Below are 19,522 nucleotides of genomic sequence, written 5' to 3'. Positions count from 1 at the left end.
CAGGCCCACTCTGCTAACCATGGAAACCAGAGAGAGTTTGCATTCACAAAGATTTTAAGATGCAATTAAATTCAACCACATTCCATAGTCACTTCAAGAAAGTGAACTCTGAGGACAGAAGGCTCACTGGGGATTTGCTTTAATGCCGAATGCCTGGGAAGAAGGGACCGTCATTAGCTGTCAGCATATTGGCAAGTAATGAGTATTTCAAGCCTGCTGTAGAAGACCCAAGCAATGTTTGTGCTCATCAGCATCTGAAATGTTCCCTGGCCTCAGAAAGGGCTGGCAGGACCAGGAACGCCAATTAATGCCAAAGGTAAGAGGATGAGCTCACATATCAAAATCTTACCTAAATGAATTACAGGGACCGCTAACAGAACACACAAACCAAAAAACCCACCATTTTTATTTTATTTTCCGTACAATCTGGAAGGCCCAAGATCAAGTACAATTAAACGCTGACACCGTGGGGCATTCTGGACTTGGTCCATAAAGACACCAGCGCGTGCTAAAAATAGCTGCCTATCGTCTTACCTCTGACCCTGCAGGGCCCTGTGACACCTACCCGGAGGAAACCGGAGAGGCAGACAGACATCCAGTTCGTGAGGAGCTTCTCCACCACTGACTCGGTGCGCCTCAGCATGAGCTTGGGCTGCATATTGCTACACTGCTCCATCAGGTCCCGGGTCAGCACCTCCAGGATGCTGGTCAGGTAGACCAGTTTGGTTTGCAGAGCGATGGTGAGGAAGGAGGCGAACAGACACCTGTTTGAAAACAGAGCTGCGGTGAGCCATCAAGCCCTGGACCCTGGGGGACTTCACCGGTTTCCATGGAGTCTTGCCGCAATAGGGGATTGTCTTCTGAGGAGCCATTTCGTGTTGTTTAGATTCCAACCAATTCTGTCCTTACGCCATAAATTTACACACCAGGACTAAGGACCCACATAGCTCGTGCCTGCCTCATACACGAAGCCCTGGTTTTGATTCCTAACAGGGCATATATTGGATGTGGCAATGCTTGCCATCTCAGCACTAGGAGGTAGAGACAAGAGGATCAGTTGCATAGTGACTTTTAGGCCAGCCTGATGGGTACATGAAACCATAAACAAACAAACCACATCAATTTCGACTTTGGGACATTTTCTACATTTCTAGCAACAAGAAGTGAGTCTCCCAAAAATTTACGGTGCTTTTAAATTTAAAAATAACAGTTCTGCTTTTTTTGGTTGAGAATTTTTCTCATTTCTTTTTTGGCGTTGGGGGTTTTTTCAGGGTTTTACAGGGTTTTGCTGTGTGTGTGCGCGCATGCATGCGCGTGTATTTGAGCCTTTGAGACAGAATTGGTGTTGGGCTGGTGTGATATGAGCTGCAGACAGCCCGGCTGTATAAACACCTTGTCAACAGCCCTGGGAAGGTGCACACCACGTTTCAGGCAGTGGTTTGGGAGCAAGGAGAGCGAGGGCTAAGGATGTAGCTCAGTGAGAAGCGTCTGTTCAGCATCTACAAGGCCCTTAATAACCAGTCCTTCAATAAAGAAGCAGTGGTAAAACAAGTAGCTCGGGGTTTCGTTTGTTTCCGAGACAGTCTTTTCACATAGCCTGGCTGGCCTATAATTTGTTACGGTCTCAGACTCACAGAGACGTAGATGCAAGAGGATCTGGACCATGGGCTGGTCTCAAAGTCTGTCTTCAGTGTGCTGGGATTAGAGGCATGTGCCATCATACCTGTTGGGCGTTTAGGTTTTAATGTGTCTGTTTAAGTGCTTAGCAACATACAAAAGTATTAGCACGTACCTGTCCTTTACCGAGAAGTTCTTCTGCTTTTCAAGGGTATGGATGACGGTAACTAGGAAGCTTTTGTTACAGATGAGGGCATCCAAGGCTGTGAGACTCTCGTTCTTGTCATTGGCGTCTCTGTTCTGAAAGGGGGGAAAAAAACAACATAATAATATAACAGTAGACTACATAAGATAACATAACTTAGTATATAGTACACAAGTTGAAAGAAAGTAGCTCCACAATGGGTTTTCCAAGACAATGAATGATTTAATATTGAACTTATGATCCCCCAAAAAAATCCACAATAAAAATGCAAAGTAATAATAGCAGTGATGACAATGACGGTAATGACATGGAAAGCCAGTCAGCCACTGGGCAAGAAATGAAAACTGAGCGACTTACATGCATATCTTCAGTGAAGATGTGTGTGAAGCCACCTGACTGAGAGGAAGAAGACACGTTTATTACTTGTAACATCCAAGGGAAGCCAATAGTGCATTTTTGTTACACTACTCAAGTCCATTTCAATAAAGCAGGGGTGCTGTTTGCTAATCTGAAGATGCCTCGAGCTTGTGCCTGTTGTGTAGCCTCCAAGATGTAATGAGTACCTATTGCGTGCTCCAGAAACACCTGTGACTTCTGGAAGCCTCTTCGAATAGTCGCCAGCACACGCCAGCCTCATTTTTATTGGAAGATTCCATTGCATTTGAAAAAGAACGGACTCAAAGAAATGGTGGTGGGAAATTACGGGAATGTCAGACCTCTGTCAAGCAACTGACCTGTAAAGATAAGGCCCACACAGTGCTGACCCCTAAGGGTAAGGCTCACACAGTGCTGACCCCTAAGGGTAAGGCTCACACAGTGCTGACCCCTAAGGGTAAGGCTCACACAGTGCTGACCCCTAAGGGTAAGGCTCACACAGTGCTGACCCCTAAGGGTAAGGCTCACACAGTGCTGACCCCTAAGGGTAAGGCCCACACAGTGCTGACCCCTAAGGGTAAGGCTCACACAGTGCTGACCCCTAAGGGTAAGGCTCACACAGTGCTGACCCCTAAGGGTAAGGCTCACACAGTGCTGACCCTTAAGGGTAAGGCTCACACAGTGCTGACCCCTAAGGGTAAGGCTCACACAGTTGAAACAGCTTTTTGTAATTACATTTACTTAAAGGGGAGGGCATGCCATTGTGTGTGATTGTGTGTGTGTGTGTGTGTGTACACATACACCTCTTGGGAGTGGGTTCTCTTTTATATGAGTCCCAGAGACTGAATTCTTATTGTCAGGCTTGGTGGCGAATGCCTTTACCTTCCGAGTCCTCTAGTGGCTCAATAACTCATTCTCGACCTTCCGTTGGAGTAGTACCCTGGCTCCCTGCCTCCCTGGCTCCCTGGCTCCCTGCCTCCCGGCCTCAAGGTCCTTTCCCCATTTCATTGTTTCATTTGACTTTCCTTCTTCCAAGAGATTAGATATTCTGTTTACCCTGTCTCTTCTATTTTCAGAAGGACAAAAGTTAGTCTATCTACTGTTGGAACAGAAGTCCAGGTCATTCTTCCTGACATTGGGAATCTGAGGCCGTACTGTCTGAGAAACTGTCCCAAACACAAATAGCAGTGGCTATCTGGGCCTCCTCTTCCTTTGCCGTCTTGAAGGAACTGACCAACCAAGTTCTTTGGAGCACCCAAGCTCCAGGGCCAAGCACTTGGCTCCAGGTCAATCAGCAAAGCGTCTTATTAACACTTGGCCTTATCTGCTGCCTAGGCCCGTGGTAAGGGGCCTGGCCTTGGGGCACGGCCTTTCCTTTCCTCCCTCTTATTACTATAAACTCGGTTTTGACTTGGGTTCCATCAGAGAGTTTGGAAAAATCAAAAAATCCCTGGTGGTTACTTCTTGGGTCCTCTCTCTTAATGGCTCCTCTGACTTCTGGCTTTTCATTTGCCTTTTAAGATTACGCTTGAACCCTGAGTTAAATCAGTCACTTCGGGTCCTTGTGACTATTTCTCTCTTGCCCTGAAATAACGTCGTGTTATGCTGGGTTTCCTTTCCTTTGGAGACACTCAGCAGTGTTCCTGGATACTCATCACTGTGCCTTGTCCCTGATTACTGCCTTTAGAAGATAGGAGAATTTCTTTTTCAGGCCGCAGTTTATGCTATTCAGCACTCAAGGGCAGTCATTAGCTGTAGAAGCCCACATAGTACTCATCTCGATGCTGGACGATCTCTGCTATTTTATTGCTTTTAAATTCTTAATGGGGATCTCAGAGAGCTGGGAACTGGGGCTCGCAATGTGAGCCTCGCCCTGACTCAGGGACTTGAATTTCCCTCCGTTTCCCAGGTACAGCAAGCGGACGTGGCAGCCAACAGCCAATCTCAGTGCCTGGTGTTCTTGGTGGAGAAGTCAAAAAAGGCTGGCCTCTTTTTAGTCTTCTTGATTTATAACCCAAGGCTTAGCACCCCCCTCCCCCACCCAATATAGCAGGTGTCTTGTGGCAATGTCCTAACCTCCTGACAAGGTATTATATATCATAGTGCCCAATGCTAGAATTGGAGAGAAGCTAGAAATTGCTTCCTGATGAGCCTGTGTTCCTAGGCTTCTGGCCAAACGGAGCCAAGGTGCTTCTGGCAAGGTGATATAAGCTCTTCCCATGGCTTGAAGAGACTTCTGACTTTGCTGACCGCCCTGGATCTAAATATGGTCATTGGGATTAATGTGTTCCAGGGCGGGGGGCGGGGTGTCTCCCTGGGATCACCAGAGACGTCGGGCCATGAAACAGAATGAGTGAGAGCTTTGCCAACGGCTTGCGAGGGTGAATGAAGAGTGAGTGGGTGACAAAATGGAAGTGTCTGTCAGGACAGGGGTGAGGCTGCAACCCAAAGGACACTGTGCACGACTGCACACTGTACACACTACTTCCCGAGGCTCTAGAACAGCTCGCAGCTCCGTTCATACACCTGCATCCATTAAACGAGGAAGCTACAAACTGATCCACTAAAGAAAAACTGCCCGGGAAGAGACCATAAAACCTCTACCTGGCTAAAAATGCCGGCCATCAACTCAAATTCCCTGGGTGTTCACTTTCCTCCTTTTTGATGGCACCGCTTTCCGTTTCCAATTGAGAAATAATAGTGACTAATCTAGAAGCAGCCGTGCAAGTCAGGCAGATAAACATAACAAATAGGCGAGCCCGCAATTGATCGATCTTTCAATGAATTAGCTCACTTCCCAGCAACGAATTCAGTTCGAAACTGGTAGTAAAAAAATAAAGCAAAAACCATCACTCTAAAACCTCCGACCGTCCTGGGTTTTTGTTACCAGGCAAAGAGGAATCGCCAGTGGCCTGTTGCTTCTTTCTACCCTAATCAATGCAATTAATAATGATCCTCTTCCCTGCTCGGCTTGAACTTAAGGCAGGATCTTGCATTATTATTCAAGGCTCAGCCTGCGGATGATGATCAATGTTCTTTTACCTCAGGGAAGAAAGTTCTCAGAGCGAAGTGTTTGTAGTCAAGGAAGGGTACGGTTCCAAAACTATCAACCACATCCAATTTATCCATCTGCAGCTCGGCAAACCCTGCAAGACAGAATCCCAAGAGCCACATTTTCACAAACACTGGATAAGATCCTCTGCTGTTTTGTCTAACACCGAGTACGACCTTGGTTTTCATTAAAGAAAAAAAAAACAATAGATAATTACTCGGCTGGTTGCAGAGAAGGGGCTAAAATAGGACACAAAGCCAGGCCCATACCCTGCTGTTCAGTTGTCTATTATACCAATAGTTTTCATTGTGAGGCGCTCTCCACATAAGGGCAAGAACGAAGACAAAAGTGAAGCGGGCTTGTTTTTCTGAAAACAAAATCTCAGAGCTTACCATCACGTATCTCTTTCCGGAGTTCGCTCTCCAGCAGTTCCAGCTGTTGGCTCTGCTTCCTACTCAGCTCCTTTGACTTGTGCCTGGTTACCACCACGGCCACTGAGGAGACAGAGGCGCTGCGTCAGACGGGGAGAGTGATACAGAAATGAAGATGAGGGAAAGAAAGAGGGAGGAAGATGGAGAGTAGGAAATAGCTGGCAAAAACCTATCTTAGGGCTGGGGGTCTGGCCTGGCTTCAGAGCACTGGCCTGGCATGCCCCTGGCCCTGGTTCCTCCTCCAATGCCACAAAAGCAAAAGGAAAAATAAGAGTTTAATTTTATTAAAGGGACATTTCCATAAGAGGTTGTTCTAAAGAGGAAGGTGTTAAACGTAACAGAGAAGAAAAAAAACCCACTCAGTCCTCTTAAAGTGAAAATGAAATCAAATAACCTTTGCTTGTAACCAAAGATCCCAGCTGACTGGAAAGTAATGAAACAAGCCGAGTTTCCCTACAGCCACTGGCCATTTATATTGTTCCGTTCTTTTCTCAACATCTCTAAACATCTCTGGAGAAATAAAGCAACGCTGCAAATGCAGGGCGGAACCACAGGTCCATCCTGGCTACGGGAGCCTAACTTGCATAGTTCAGAAAGGGTGACATAAAGTAAGTCATCGGGAGCCCCCACAGCAAACTGACTGCCTTGGTCCCCGCCATGACTCTGAGCCGTGCAGTCTGGGTAGTCAACGGAATGAATCCTGGCGCTCAGGTTTATAGCCCACTCCGTCATTTCATTTACTGCCTGTGTGACCCTGAGCAAATCCCTTAGCATCTCTGTGCTTGCCTGCCTTACCCACAAGAGCTGAGACGGAGACGAGATTACAAGCAGTAAATCAAGAAACCACATCGACCCGAAGAACTAATAGTTGGCAACTCTCTTGCGTTATCCCAGAAGGATCTCGTCTTTGAACATATATCAGACCAATGGGATTGGTGAAATGGCTGGGTCAGTACAGTGTATGCCGTGCAAGCATGAGAACCCATGTAGAGCCAGAGACACCCACAGCAGGATGGGAGACAGGGACTGGGGACTTCCCAGACGCCCCAAGGCCAGCCACCTTGCTGTATGCAGTGATAAACAAGAAACCCTGTTAGCATTACAAAGTTGTCCTCTGCCAGCAACGCGTGTGCTAAGGTGTTTGGGCATCCCTCCCTACACAAACACAAGTTGCCCTCTGCCAATGTGTACTATGATATTTGAGCATCCCTCCCTACACTGAGAGAGAGAGAGAGAGAGAGAGAGAGAGAGAGAGAGACTGAGAGAGATAGATTCTTTTTAAAGCCATTACATGAAGGAATGGCTACTAGCAAGCACAATGTTTGTTCAACACAGCTACACAGAATTCTTTCCCAGACTTTGCTACCAACTCAACAGTGCTTCCTATAATCAGGACTGTGCATTTCCATAAAGCCCAAACTGGCCCAGCCAGAGAACCCCTTTTCCCAAGAATATCATTTGGGACCATGACTCTCCAGGAAGCTACTTTGAACAACCCTGGCTCGGCATGCAAAGGGAGCTGGTGCATCCACACAGCAGGGTGGGTTTCCTGGCTCTGTTGGTGGCAGGCTAGGCTAAGTGTGTTTAGTGTTTTCCCTAATGGCATGACGTGACTGAAGGACTAGGGTAGGCTTACTGTAGCTGCTGGCGACACATCCTCCCTAGAATGAGTCAGAACGGAGGTGGTTTTTTGAGAAGTTCTGCAAATTACCTAAAAGGTCAAAAATGACCTCTTAAAAGTCTGGGAAGAGACCAGAAATTTCTAGAAGTCACAAAGTGGCCATAGCTATCTGGCAAGGCCGAGAGAGCTGAGCATGTTCGACTGCAGCAGGAGCCCGGTGCGGAACTCAGCATCTACACAAGCAATCTTCTTCATCGAAGCCTGCGTCAACCAGGACTTTATTAAAATGCCAAAGCAAATTTTAGATCGCAAATACATGACAGAAGTAGACAACTTGGGGAAGAGCATAAAAAAATACCTGAAATAATCACCGACAAGGCAAAATAGGGTATCTGAAAAGCAAATTCATTTCCCCAAACAGTTAACCGCCCAAGTATATCTTCCCTCACAAGAGCGTGAACTGCCCAAGGAAAGCACCAGCCCTTAATTTGTCTCATGATCCAGAGTCATCAACATCACATCCAGTGCTCAGAAAGAGCAAAGGAAAACAGTGGGAAGAAGGTCCAAGGTCCCTTGCCTCCAGGTCCCTACAGGGTCAAAAAGACACCAGGTGTACTTAGAGGAAACACTACATCATTTGAGAAAGAAGGGGAAGAAACAGAATGAAAAGGCCACACATGAAACGGCTGCAGGCACCAGCTGAAGAGCGATGGATAGAGACCCCACCAGGCAGCAGAGACTATGGTAGAAATCCAGAGCACATCCCTTCTTCAAGCAACAGCAGTGGCAAGGCTCTAACAACTGACGCTAGGTACAACTGGGATCTGATAGTTTAGACATCTCACGATCTCCACAACAATTTAAAATGTGTTACCCTAATTTTGAAATGTCAACGTCTTCAGTTAAAAAAAAAAAAAGAAAGAACCTCGCTGTAGGACCCAATAAAACATCGACAGTCTGAATGAATCCAGTGGTAGTCGGTACGGCCCCTCCGCATCCATAGGAAGAGCGGCATGTTGGAATGGGAAACACAGACACACTTGCAAAAGCTGATTCCCCCAGGAAAAACGGGACATGGGGTGGATAGGAGGTGGTGCTTGGTGGGCTAAGGAGGCAGGATGAGATGGCCAAATCCTGGGGGCCCCCATATGGACTTGTTTTTAAAATGGTCCCCAGGACTTTGGGAGCCAGCTGGATATTTCTCAAACACACAGTACCGTCTTGTAATCCGGGTCTTCGTTACTGACACACCCTGAGAACTCGCTAGGAAGGCGTCAACGTGCACCTTTTACCCTTCTCCCAAAGTATAAGTTGGGCTTTCACCCATCGATAGTTAAAGATGCTCCTAAAAGCTGACGATTTGCCTGTGCCGAGAAGCCTCAGGGAATAGGTTCTTGGACAGACTGAAACGGGGGACTTACCCACAATGACAATGGCCAGAAGGATGGGAAGCGCGATCAGAAAATACCACGTAGAAGGAACGGATTCCTGCTCCACATAGAGTTCCAGGTTTCCCAGCTTGACCTGATGGGGACAGATTGGCACCATGAGCCCCAGGGGAGGTGCGCACCATAGGCAGGTGCACTGCCCTGTCCTAATAAGACTTCCTGCAAGATACAGAAGCCGTGGGGTGGTGCGGGTCTGTAGGCATGCCAGACTGGTCTGTAGGTGTGCCAGTGCTGGCTCTCGTTGTCCTGAGGCTTACCACTGCAGAGGTGGGCTAACACACATGCAGAAGGGCCCTGGCCTTTTTCCACAGGGGTGATTCCATTGCTCTCTCTTCCACCTGGGCTTCCAGGCAGGAAGGTTTTGAATGCTGCACTCTTGGTGAATATTGACTTGGCAAGGATAACCAGCTGATGCCTGAGGGCATTTTCCACTTTCTGCTTTTTGTGGGGTGAGGGGTCAGGGGGCTAAGAACTTGGAAATTACACTTGAGAAGGGAAAAACTCCACATCTGCATTCTTTCTTCATGGTTGCACACACACACGTGCTGAGGCAGCCCCATGGGACCCAGGCTGCCCTAAGGAATCACCAAGAAAAATAACTGGGCTGGTACCAGGTCTTGGTGGTCCAGCTTTTCTCTCCTTGTAGAGTCTTGTTAGTCTGTTCCGTGTCTCATTCTGTCATCTCTGAAATGGGATGTTGACAGGGCCTACAGGTGGGCAATGGTAAGGACCAAAAGTCTCTGTCCTATAGGATGCCAGTTCACCCCATCCCTGTATTCATTACCTCTCTAGTAGATGCCCCGAATCAAACACCAAGCCCCCGGTCCTAGTAATCTCTGGCCCTCCCTGTGAACTCTCTAGTCTCCTGGGACTGCTCCTCTCATTCCAGCCATGCTGACCCACTGGGTGCGGATGAGACCTAGCCAACAGGTATCTGCCTCAGGACCCTGGGATCCTGTACTTCCCTCTGTCCGGTGTGTCCGTGCACAGCGGCTCCTTCTCTTCCTCCTCCCTGAGGCCCTCACTCTGACGTCACCTTTCAGGCACACATTCCCACAGTTAGATGGAAAGACAGCACTGGCTAGCCCAATTTCCCCCCACTCCCACTGTCCTCCCTAAACATTGCTTCTTCGCTGCCCTCCTCCACTGGGAAGCTCGGGAAGGCAGCTGTTTCTGTCTGCTTTCTGCTCTGCTGGGTTCGAATCCCAGTACAGGCACTTGGGGGCCGTGCTGCAAACTGAGGATGCAAGTGTGTGCCACACTCGACTAGCGTGGAAGGCAGGGCCCTTGTGGGATTGGTTGTTGCTGATTTTGTAATGAATACTACCCTCTTTTACCAAAATGATAAACGAAGGGAGGGTCAGGGAAGTTAAATCCCTTACCTAAGGCCACGAGCTGTTCAGAGACACAGCTGGGACGTGAGCTCATACTCATTTTTGCCTCCCACTATGGTAGGTTCTTTCTTGTTTTTTAGCCAGGTTGTTTTTTTTTTTTTAAACCACAAAGCAAAGTGTTGTTCTTTCTTCTTTTTGTAATGTTGGAGATTAAGCCCGGAGCCTTGCGCACCACGGGCAAACACTCTACCACTGAGCCAGAGCCCCTATCTCACAGAACGTGTTTCACACAGACTGTGCTGAGCCTCTCCCACTGGAAAGAGTCAACAGCACCGGGCATTTCCCTTCTCAGAGGGTTCTCAGTCACAGCTGGGAAAAGACAGCCAGCACATAGGAAAGGGAGACCACAGCAGAGGGAGCCACTCGCAAACCATGGCTTCTTTAATGGCTGCTGACAGAAGTCAGTGCCACCCTGCCTGTGCCCACGAGGCTTCTGCTTTGGGTTTCTGCTAAGATGTACCGCCTCTACATTTGGAGAGAGAACGACAGCCCAGGCATCGGTGGGTCTGGGGATGCTGCTCACAGATGCTATGGTCTAAAGGTCCAGCCAGCACAAAAGCTCATTAGGATTATAGACAATGGTGTGTTCAAAGCTTTGGCATTCGAACAAGCACATGGATGGATCTGCCTGCTATTCTGGTAGGATTACACTTGGGCTTGCAGTATCAGCTTTATTTGTCTCCCATGTAAAGAGAAAAAAAAAATCTAAGGATCTATGATTCCATTCCAATCTGGGGGTTAGGAAGGGAATTACCAAGACGCAGATAAAGACAACAGGTGGGACTTCCAGGTGACTTACGCGGACTTTCTTCGAGGAGGTGGCGATGCTGTTTGCATTCTTGATGCTTTTGATCTTGCACAGGATGGTTGTGAGATCCTGGTTTCTGGTAATATTTTCAAAACTGCAATTAAACTGTTTGTTTTCCCCGTGGAAGAGAGTAATATCAATGTCATCCTTGGAAATGTTGAAATTGTCATTTTCTTTCTGCAAGGAACATGATGATGACAAGGGACTCAGAGCACACGTGGAAATGCACACACCTTTCCAGCCCATGACTGAGAATAGCCCACACCAAAAAAAAGAGAAAGAAACATACTTGAATTTTTACTTCCAACTCTGTGTCTATCTCAGACTCCACGCGGTACCCTGTAAATCTGGGATCCTCAAGGTATTGCAGGGTCCCACACTCCAAGTAGGTATCTTGGACTCTTAGCTTCACGGCAACATTTGTACGCCCCTTGGAGCTCTTTAAATTGGGGGCTAAAAACCTGCAGGAAGTTGCTGTGCAATATTCAGAGACCTAGAGAGAAGAATGAGCCCATTAGGCACCAAAGGACCCGGGGAACCAAACTTCTGGTTTTCCCTCTATAAAACCAGGCTAGCAACACTGCGACTCTCAGAGGGTTAAATTAACCCTCTGTGAAATGGACTGAGATTAAAAACCCATTCAATTAAACGTGGGCCCCCATGAATGAGATTCCATCTGCAAGAGCGCTTAGGGTTTGACAGGGATGCACACAGGATGCTAGCGTACTCAACACATAGTGTTAGGGATACTGGATTCAGGAAAGCAGTCAGGTGACGTCACGGGGGAGTGGAGGCTTTGCAAAGAGAAGCAGGATGAACGGAAAAGGAAACACTTTGGGCTCAAAAGCACAAAGGTGGCTGAGTCCTGGGAACGTGGGGTGGGAATTGAGAGCCAAGGCCAGCTGCTAACTTGCTCGTACCTGGCTGAGTCACCGTGTGTCAAAGGAGCCTCCGCAGAGTGTCAGCGAGAGGCCCCAAGCAGAGAAAGCTCTGGCGGAGGCTCCCTGTTAGCAGAAGTCCCTAACCACAAGGAGGAAGCAGCTTTTCAGGCATAACAGAAAATAGCAAAGAAAAGAAAAGCCGAAGGGCAGTGGGTCCCTTAAGGAACGAAGAGCACAGATCCAGGAGCAGAAGTCGGAAGCCTGGCCCAGTTTATGAACAGGTTTATTTACAAAGAAAACCCATAAATACACAGCCATTTTCAAGGGTACAGGCAGGGAAACCTCGCAGGAAATATAAGGAGAGGTTGGTGGGTGCGTTGGGGGTGTGGCTCGGTGGCAGAGAGCTTCCCTAGTATGCTTGAGGCCCTGGGTTTGATCCTTAGCACTGTAAGATAAAAAGGAAGGGAAGGAGAGCAATGTGGAGAAAAGACTGGCAGATATGTCAGGTGGGAGAACCATTCCCTTTGTTTTCTCTAATCCTGGAGTTAAAGGCGAGTGGACAGAGGGCAGAGATGGCCATACCGGTGCAAGTACACCCTCCCTAACCACACTTTTCTAAATTCCAGCCTTCTTCCCTGCCTTAGCCCTTCTCTGATAAGATCAAAAGCCACTGGACAACAGTCCCCACCTCCTCAGTAGGGGCCTCAACACCACCGTGCTGGCTTTTTACCAACTTCCTAAAAGAAGGACCAACAAGAGGGTAACCCTAGCTCCTTACTCCTAAGAACCCCCCCCCCCACACACCTGTTTTACTGGGACCAACGTCTATTTTTGAACAACTTCTCAGACACCTTCTCTGGTCATCCGATTTTCTTCGAGCCCTGGAAGTGAGACTGCTGGCAGATTCTAGGCATCCCTTCTTCACCCCTGGTGCTCCCTCTTCTACACTGTCGGCCCCACTTCCTCTTCAGTAATAATGTCGAAATGACCTGCCTCCCCATTACCAGTCCAGTAGAGCCTTGCTGCAGACAGCAGTCCAATGGAGAGCTCCACGGGGGCCTGGGGATGTCTCAGTCACACTTGGACATGTCTCAGCCATGCCTGAGCATCATCTGCACATGAGCATCCTCTCTGAGTTGCTGCCTCTCTCAACTACCCTATGCACCGCTGATACAATGGTACCCATACTCATCACTTCTTGCCAAAGACCCTCAAGAGCTCCCCCATTGCCTTCAGAGCCAGGGGCACTGGGGGATCAACTGCCGAATGAAGGATGATGTGTTTAGTATGATTCTCTCTCGCATGTCCCTGCGCATTTCTCAGCGACCTGCATCACTGCTCTAGCGCAGCCTCCAGGTTCCAACAAAGCAAATGTGGCTGTTTCAGCCAAGGGTTGGTGAGGAACCTGTCTTCTGCGCCTGCAGTCACCCCCATCCCTACCTCCTTGCCTGCCTGTCTGCCCCTCCCCATCGTCCTCCATTTGCTGTCTCGACTCCATCCACTCATACTTTCGGTGGGAAACACATCACACCTTCTGGAACTTTCTGGTCTGGAAGGAATCAGAGGACCTAGCTTACCATTGCCTGCCCCGCTCGTCCTGTTCCAGTGCAGGTCTGCCATCTTCTTTCAGGAAGGTGGAAGAGGGGGGAAGTAGCTCATTTCTCCTTTGTTCTTGCAGCCAGCAAAATGTTTTGCTTACAGTAGGTACACAGTAAATGGGACATGCTTTGGGTAAGAGAACATGTCTCCATGTCTACTGGCTCAGGCTGAGCCTCAGATCAAGAGTCACTACATGAATGAATGTGGTCCCATCATGGGGAGCTGGCCAGAATCAGACACACTACACCGTGAGGCTGGGAACTGGCCAGGAAGTGTGTCAGAAAGGGGATGTGTAGAAAAGATGGCTGTAAGGAAGATGGATTGATATGCCTCCCATTTCTAGGCCTGAACACATGCTGGTTGCCAATGGGACAAAGTTATTGGCACCCTCAGCTCTGCCGTCCCTGAAAGGAAGCAGCCCAGAAAGGCCACCCCCTCACGTTAGAGAAAAGAAGGAAAGGGAAGAGAAATCAAGAAGCACCTATAAGTGACAGCTTAATTAGAGGGGCCAAGGTGCAGCTGCAGTCCCTCACCTGCTCCTCACAGCACCCATGGCTTCAACCTATAAGCCCCTGGGAGACTCTCAAGGTTCTTCTCAGAGAACTGAGCCCCGATAGGGACCAGACATTCCGCACAGTCTGCCTCTACTTTGGGGACATGGGCGAGGGCAAAAGAAAGTGTCTACATGTGACCCCAGAGACAATGACAAGAGAATTTTTGTTACTTCAACACGTCAGCGACCTCCACCTGTTGGGCCACCACCACCTGCTCTTCACAGGCTCTGAACATCACACCTCAGCCATCCAGAAGGACTTTCACACATATGCAAAAGCATTATCTCATTAAATGGCTGCCACGAATCTCACACAGGGGGAACGTAACCGGCCTTATCAGATGAAATTCGTTTCTGGTTCCTCCTCCTGTGTGGCAACCCCAATTAACTCCAAGAATGAAGGCTTTCTGTCACAGGACAGACAGTGCATATCATAAAGGAGCAGAAGATTAGAATGCCAAAGTCGTAGAGATGAAATATATCCCCTCCTACATACGCAGCTTAGCGACAGGAAAACAAAATTGTGAGCGAAAATGATTCTTCCACTTACATTCATGTTTCCCTTCAGCTCGTGTGAGATGATCAGGTTATCAATGACGTCAAAATTCCTGCCGATGATGGTTATATTTTGCCCACCGCTGCAAGAAGTGAAAAGACAATGGTAGGCCATGGGCAATTTATACTTACCGAAAACTATCAAATGATTCACAATTCATGTTAAGCTTAGTAATATTTGGAAGACAATTAACTAATTTCAATTTCAATTGCAAGATAATTTTAGAAGTCTTTAAATGGTGCTGGTACAGACTCATGGTTTTTAAGACACATACATATGAAAATGCAGGTCAGATCCTATTTTAATTCTGGGAAGATGCCCAAATTCTTTAATAGAATTTGAGCTTTTTTGTGCTATTTCGCCATAGATACCCAGATCATCTGCTGTACCTTGAGAGCATCTCAGAAAACAAAATTTCATTTGGTTACTGTTTAATCTGTCTGAAGATGACCCGCTCTAATGATTTTCACCATCAAACTTCCAACCTCCCAATTATATTTTATTTAGTGAGATGGGGAAGAGGTTGGACAAGGTAAAATGGTGACATTAGACCTTTGCATTCTTGTTTAAGATACAAAGTTTCAGCGTAAGGGGAGGGTACATAAATCTTAGCAAAACCACACTGAGTGTTACCAGACACCAGACACCGTCAAAGCGGTCACTGGGTGTGAAGTAAACAGTTGTCCGCAGCACTGACCATCCTCAGAGGTCACCAGACAGGAACCTCGGTGAATCAGGTCCAACACTAGCGGACTCCTGTGATATCCAGGAGATAGGCAGAAGCAGGCCAATGCATGCAGGGCAGAGAGAGCTCCTCAGCCCTCCAGACACAAGGAGGTAGGGCCATATGGCCACCTGACGACCTGCCTCAGTCTCTAAAAAAAAACCAACCCAAGCATAGTCTACTGTTTTCAGACTGTGGCACCTACTTCTTGCTCAAAGTTCAAGAACGAGGAGCAGTTAAGAACCACGGGCTCAGCACAGCCATGATGACAGATCACAGTGACATGTGTAAAGGGAGCCAAACATTGTGGTGAAAACCACGCATCCTGAACCCACTATCAGAAAGCTGGGTCTACTGTCTGAACTGTGTCCCTGCCTCGGTTCACCCCCTGCCTAAGAGACCACCACTGGTCTCTCTGGGTTTCTGTAAGATTTAACCAGGTCAGTAGATATACCATGGCTATGTGGTAAGTACCACATCCGGTCTACTTTTTATACTTGGTCTCAGAGCAGAGGGACGGATGCATGCAAGAGTCTTGTTTTTTTGAAATCTTAATCCTCCCTATACCACTCCAGTGGACTGAAAGGTTTGCATGCAGATGCCCTGACCCCCAGGTTACTCAGGAGGAGGTATAGGTAGAGAGAAGATTTGGGGTGGGGTAGGTAATGCTAAGGATTGAACTGGGGCCTCAACCGTGCTAGGCAATATTTTACCACTAAACTACATCTCCTGACCCGAGATAAGGGCCGTATGAGAGATAATGAAAGTTTGATGAGCTCACTGAGGGACCCTGATCTGATAGGACTCACGGTGTTCTGAAAAAACATTAGGGCACAGCCTTAGATGGAGGGACCGAGAGAGATGACTACCTGCAGACATAGCAGAGACATTGCCTCAGAAGGGGCTAGCCTTCCTCACATCTCAGAAGGGGTTAGCCTTCCTCACACTCAGCTCCATAACATAGAGGAAATTCTCTGTGCTGTTGAAGCTGCCCAGTCTGAGCTCTTTATTTCGGCCATAAAGGAACAGCAAACACAGCTGATGGAGGAAGGTCATTGGTTAATTATAATAAAGAAACTGCTTGGCCCTCATAGGTTAAAACATAGGTGGGTGGAGTAAATAGAACAGAATGCTGGGAGGAAGAGGAAGTGAGCTCAGACTCTACGGCTCTGCTCTCTGGAGCAGAGGCCATGCTCCCCTCTCCTGGGCACACACGATGAAGCTCTGACCCAGGATGGACATAGGCTAGAATCTTCCCGGTAAGTGCACGTTGGGGTGCTACGCACATTATTAGAAATGGGCTAGTCCAGGTGCGAGAGTTAGCAGAGAAGAGGCTAGATATAATGGGCCAAGCAGTGTTTAAAAGAATACAGTTTGTGTGTTGTTATTTCGGGTAAAGCTAGCCGGTGGCTGCAACCCGCAGCTCCCTACAACACACAGCCACCTCCCACATTGAGGGTTTCTTTTTCCCTCTTTTTCCTTCTCATTTTTCCCCCTCAATGCTTTGTTAGCGTTTTTATCTTGAGAGTACTTGGAAAATTAACTTCACGTCATGTGAGATGAAGAAAATCTCTTTGGGGTTATACTCCGAAATCTAAATGTGAATTTAAATTTGATGAGAGAGAGACTCCTCTCTCCCGTTAACATACTGGATTTATCTGAAAGAGTTTGTTTTGGAATTTCTGTCTCTCAAGGAGGATCTTTGGAAAGTAGAGGCTGCTTGCAGGCCTCAACGTTTCTCTCAAAGTATTCAAAACCGTTGACTCCAAACTTTTGAAAAAGACAAGTTGTGAGGAGACGAGCCCTGTGTCACAAGCAGGAGAGGCACCTGGTGCAGAAGGGCACAGTGGCCGCCTAGGCTAAGAACAGTCACTGTAGTCAAAGAAAACGTCTGAGCTGTGAGTTTCTCGGTAACCAAGGTGAAATACAAACAGGCTGTGCTCACGGCGCTTAAGAGACAGCTGACAACCAGCCTGTCAGGTGGCAAGCATTTTTTCGGGAGGGACCCCGCAAGGAAGATTTAGGTGCAGCTACCATGGCTGGGTGGATTTGTGTGCTGCTCACGATCTTACGCACGCGCCCACGACCTTCCTCCTGAAGAAGAGACACCCTCTGTGAGTCCCGACAGTACCTGATCCAGGTGGTGGCAGGGACTATCAGAGAACAGTGAGGCAGAGCAATGTAGGACAAAGCCCCCGCCGAAGAGCAGTTCCCGCCGTCGAACTGAATACAGACGTCTTTCATCTCTTTCCGGCTGGACGGAAGTGAGAATTTCATATGGGTGTCATTTAGCACGTGGCTAACCCGGATCCTAGAAAGGCGTCAGGACACAGACACTCAGCACATTGACCGCTTAAGGTGACAACCTATGAACTTCACTTGAAGATGGCCCTGAACTATCAGAACAGTTGCATAAGCAAGGGCCACCTGTTGGGTACAGCTCTCTCAGGCTGGGCTCCTCCTTCTGCTATGCCTGTCTGCTTTTGATCTGCATTCCTTTCAGAAGAGGGAAATGAAGGAGAACTCTTACCTTTGCCCTCAGAAGTCTTAATGAACCAGGGCAAGAAGAGGCATTATACTAAGTTAAGAAATTATGGCTGACTTCAAGGAACAGCATGCTACTGCTCTTGTTGGAGATACACTGAAGGATCCAAGAAGTGACATGGTGTCGGTATTTGCTTTTAAGATTTTCCAGACACTATACCCTCTCCCCCACCCCATGAGAAAGATGAAACAGTTGGAAGAATGCCCACCATTTTCGACTTTGTAAAGAGGCTTACTTATATGCATCTTTTTTATATGTGCTGATATTTCCAGAATTAAAAACTTTTCTTTTAAAGAAGCAGTTTCATGGGGCAGGACCCCAGGCAGACCTGACAGTTCTGCCCTTCAAAGAGTAGGGGGCCTGATTCAGGAACCCAAAGTCTTAGAATCAATGGGCAGTAGCTCCCATAGGAGCTACTGGACCTGGGGCTGATGCCCCTCCACAATCAAACCATGATGTCCATGACGTCCCTCTGCTACCTGAAGTGACCCTTGTGTCTATGACTTTCTAAAGCACATATTCAGGCTACGTTGTGTTTGCCACCTGTTCGGCTTAATGGTGCTACGAGAGAATCTGTTTTTGCGACTGGAAGGATATTATGTGCATGATTATTAACCTTAATGCTATGACCACACCTTTGAAGAAGCAAATGTGAAAGACACCGGAGTCCGTTTCTATGTACCTTGCCCCAGATGTACGAATTTTAAGGTTTACATTTATTTAAAGTAACACTTTAGGACGTTCATCCTTAAATCATTAAACACAAACCTGCTTATAGATTTTGGAAGGCAAAAGGTGGGGATATAGACCATTCAATCACTACACTTATCTTTTTTTCTCCCCTTAAAATAGTCATTCACTTAAGAAGTCCCTGTTAAAAGAGTTTGGGGTCATCATGGGCTCAGGCATGAGACTAACTGGGTTACTACGGCGACGGCTTGTGAACTTGGGTTCTCCATGCAGATGTGGTTAGTGGAACGCTACACACAGAAAGGTCTCTTCGTCATTTAATTTAATAACTGTGGCATCTCAAGATGCATTCAGAATGGAAATGAGGGCATAAAGAGCCAGAAACAGGGTAATGCTCCAGAAACTACTTCTTTTGCAGTGAGGCTGATTGCCTTCATTGAGCGCACAGGTGTCTAACGTCACAGATTTTGCCGTACAAAATGAAAGATTTTTGCAATAAGGTATTTAGCCAGGATAAATGGCACACATCAGATACCTACATTGCATAGATACAGGCTTTAATGCGTGCTCATTCGCTCTGGTACAGAGGAAAGGCAACGATGGGCACCTTTCCCTATCAAGACCATGAGCATCCCAGATTTGCTGCAGGAATGGGAGGGGCCTGTGATGTGCAGCCAGTGCATTTGAACAGAAAGTTCACTAAATAAGCGCACCGGATAGGAGTGCTGTACAAATCTGTTTGGGTAGTTAAAAACCAAAACATCACGCTTCAGCGGACTGTCTTAAATGCATTTCCATGACGAAAATATTATGGTTCATGTAGACTGCAACATTTTTTTTAACTTTAAATTAGCCCAAACTTATAAAAGTTAATAAGCAGAAAACTAAAGCTATCTGTCACGGTGTTAGTATTACATGATGCTAGTGTTTTCCCCCTGGGGAAGGTGTAATATTTCCCCTAAGGATGTTAATGAAAAACTGAATATTTTTTCATTGTTAGGATGAAAAGAAATCAGGTATCTT

The 19,522-nt window shown here is 47.4% G+C and overlaps 1 protein-coding gene across 2 annotated transcripts in view; it reads right to left on the bottom strand.

The window, feature by feature from the left end:
• Positions 1-19,522, bottom strand: part of Plxnc1 (plexin C1) — a 148,993-nt gene that overhangs the window by 37,379 nt on the left and 92,092 nt on the right. For both annotated transcript variants that reach the window (XM_075954505.1, XM_075954506.1), the window contains exons 11-20: positions 17,396-17,575; positions 14,535-14,622; positions 11,241-11,444; positions 10,943-11,128; positions 8,723-8,825; positions 5,642-5,743; positions 5,240-5,343; positions 2,180-2,218; positions 1,793-1,917; positions 566-764 (exon numbers count right to left, since the gene is read on the bottom strand). In XM_075954505.1, coding sequence (XP_075810620.1) covers positions 566-764; positions 1,793-1,917; positions 2,180-2,218; positions 5,240-5,343; positions 5,642-5,743; positions 8,723-8,825; positions 10,943-11,128; positions 11,241-11,444; positions 14,535-14,622; positions 17,396-17,575 — 1,330 coding nt within the window. The remainder of the gene's footprint in view (positions 1-565; positions 765-1,792; positions 1,918-2,179; positions 2,219-5,239; positions 5,344-5,641; positions 5,744-8,722; positions 8,826-10,942; positions 11,129-11,240; positions 11,445-14,534; positions 14,623-17,395; positions 17,576-19,522) is intronic.

The sequence above is a fragment of the Microtus pennsylvanicus genome, chromosome 20, assembly GCF_037038515.1.
Source record: "Microtus pennsylvanicus isolate mMicPen1 chromosome 20, mMicPen1.hap1, whole genome shotgun sequence".
In the NCBI taxonomy this organism is placed as follows: Eukaryota; Metazoa; Chordata; class Mammalia; order Rodentia; family Cricetidae; genus Microtus; species Microtus pennsylvanicus.
Note: the sequence above shows the minus strand (reverse complement) of the source record. Positions and strands in the feature narration are given on the sequence as shown.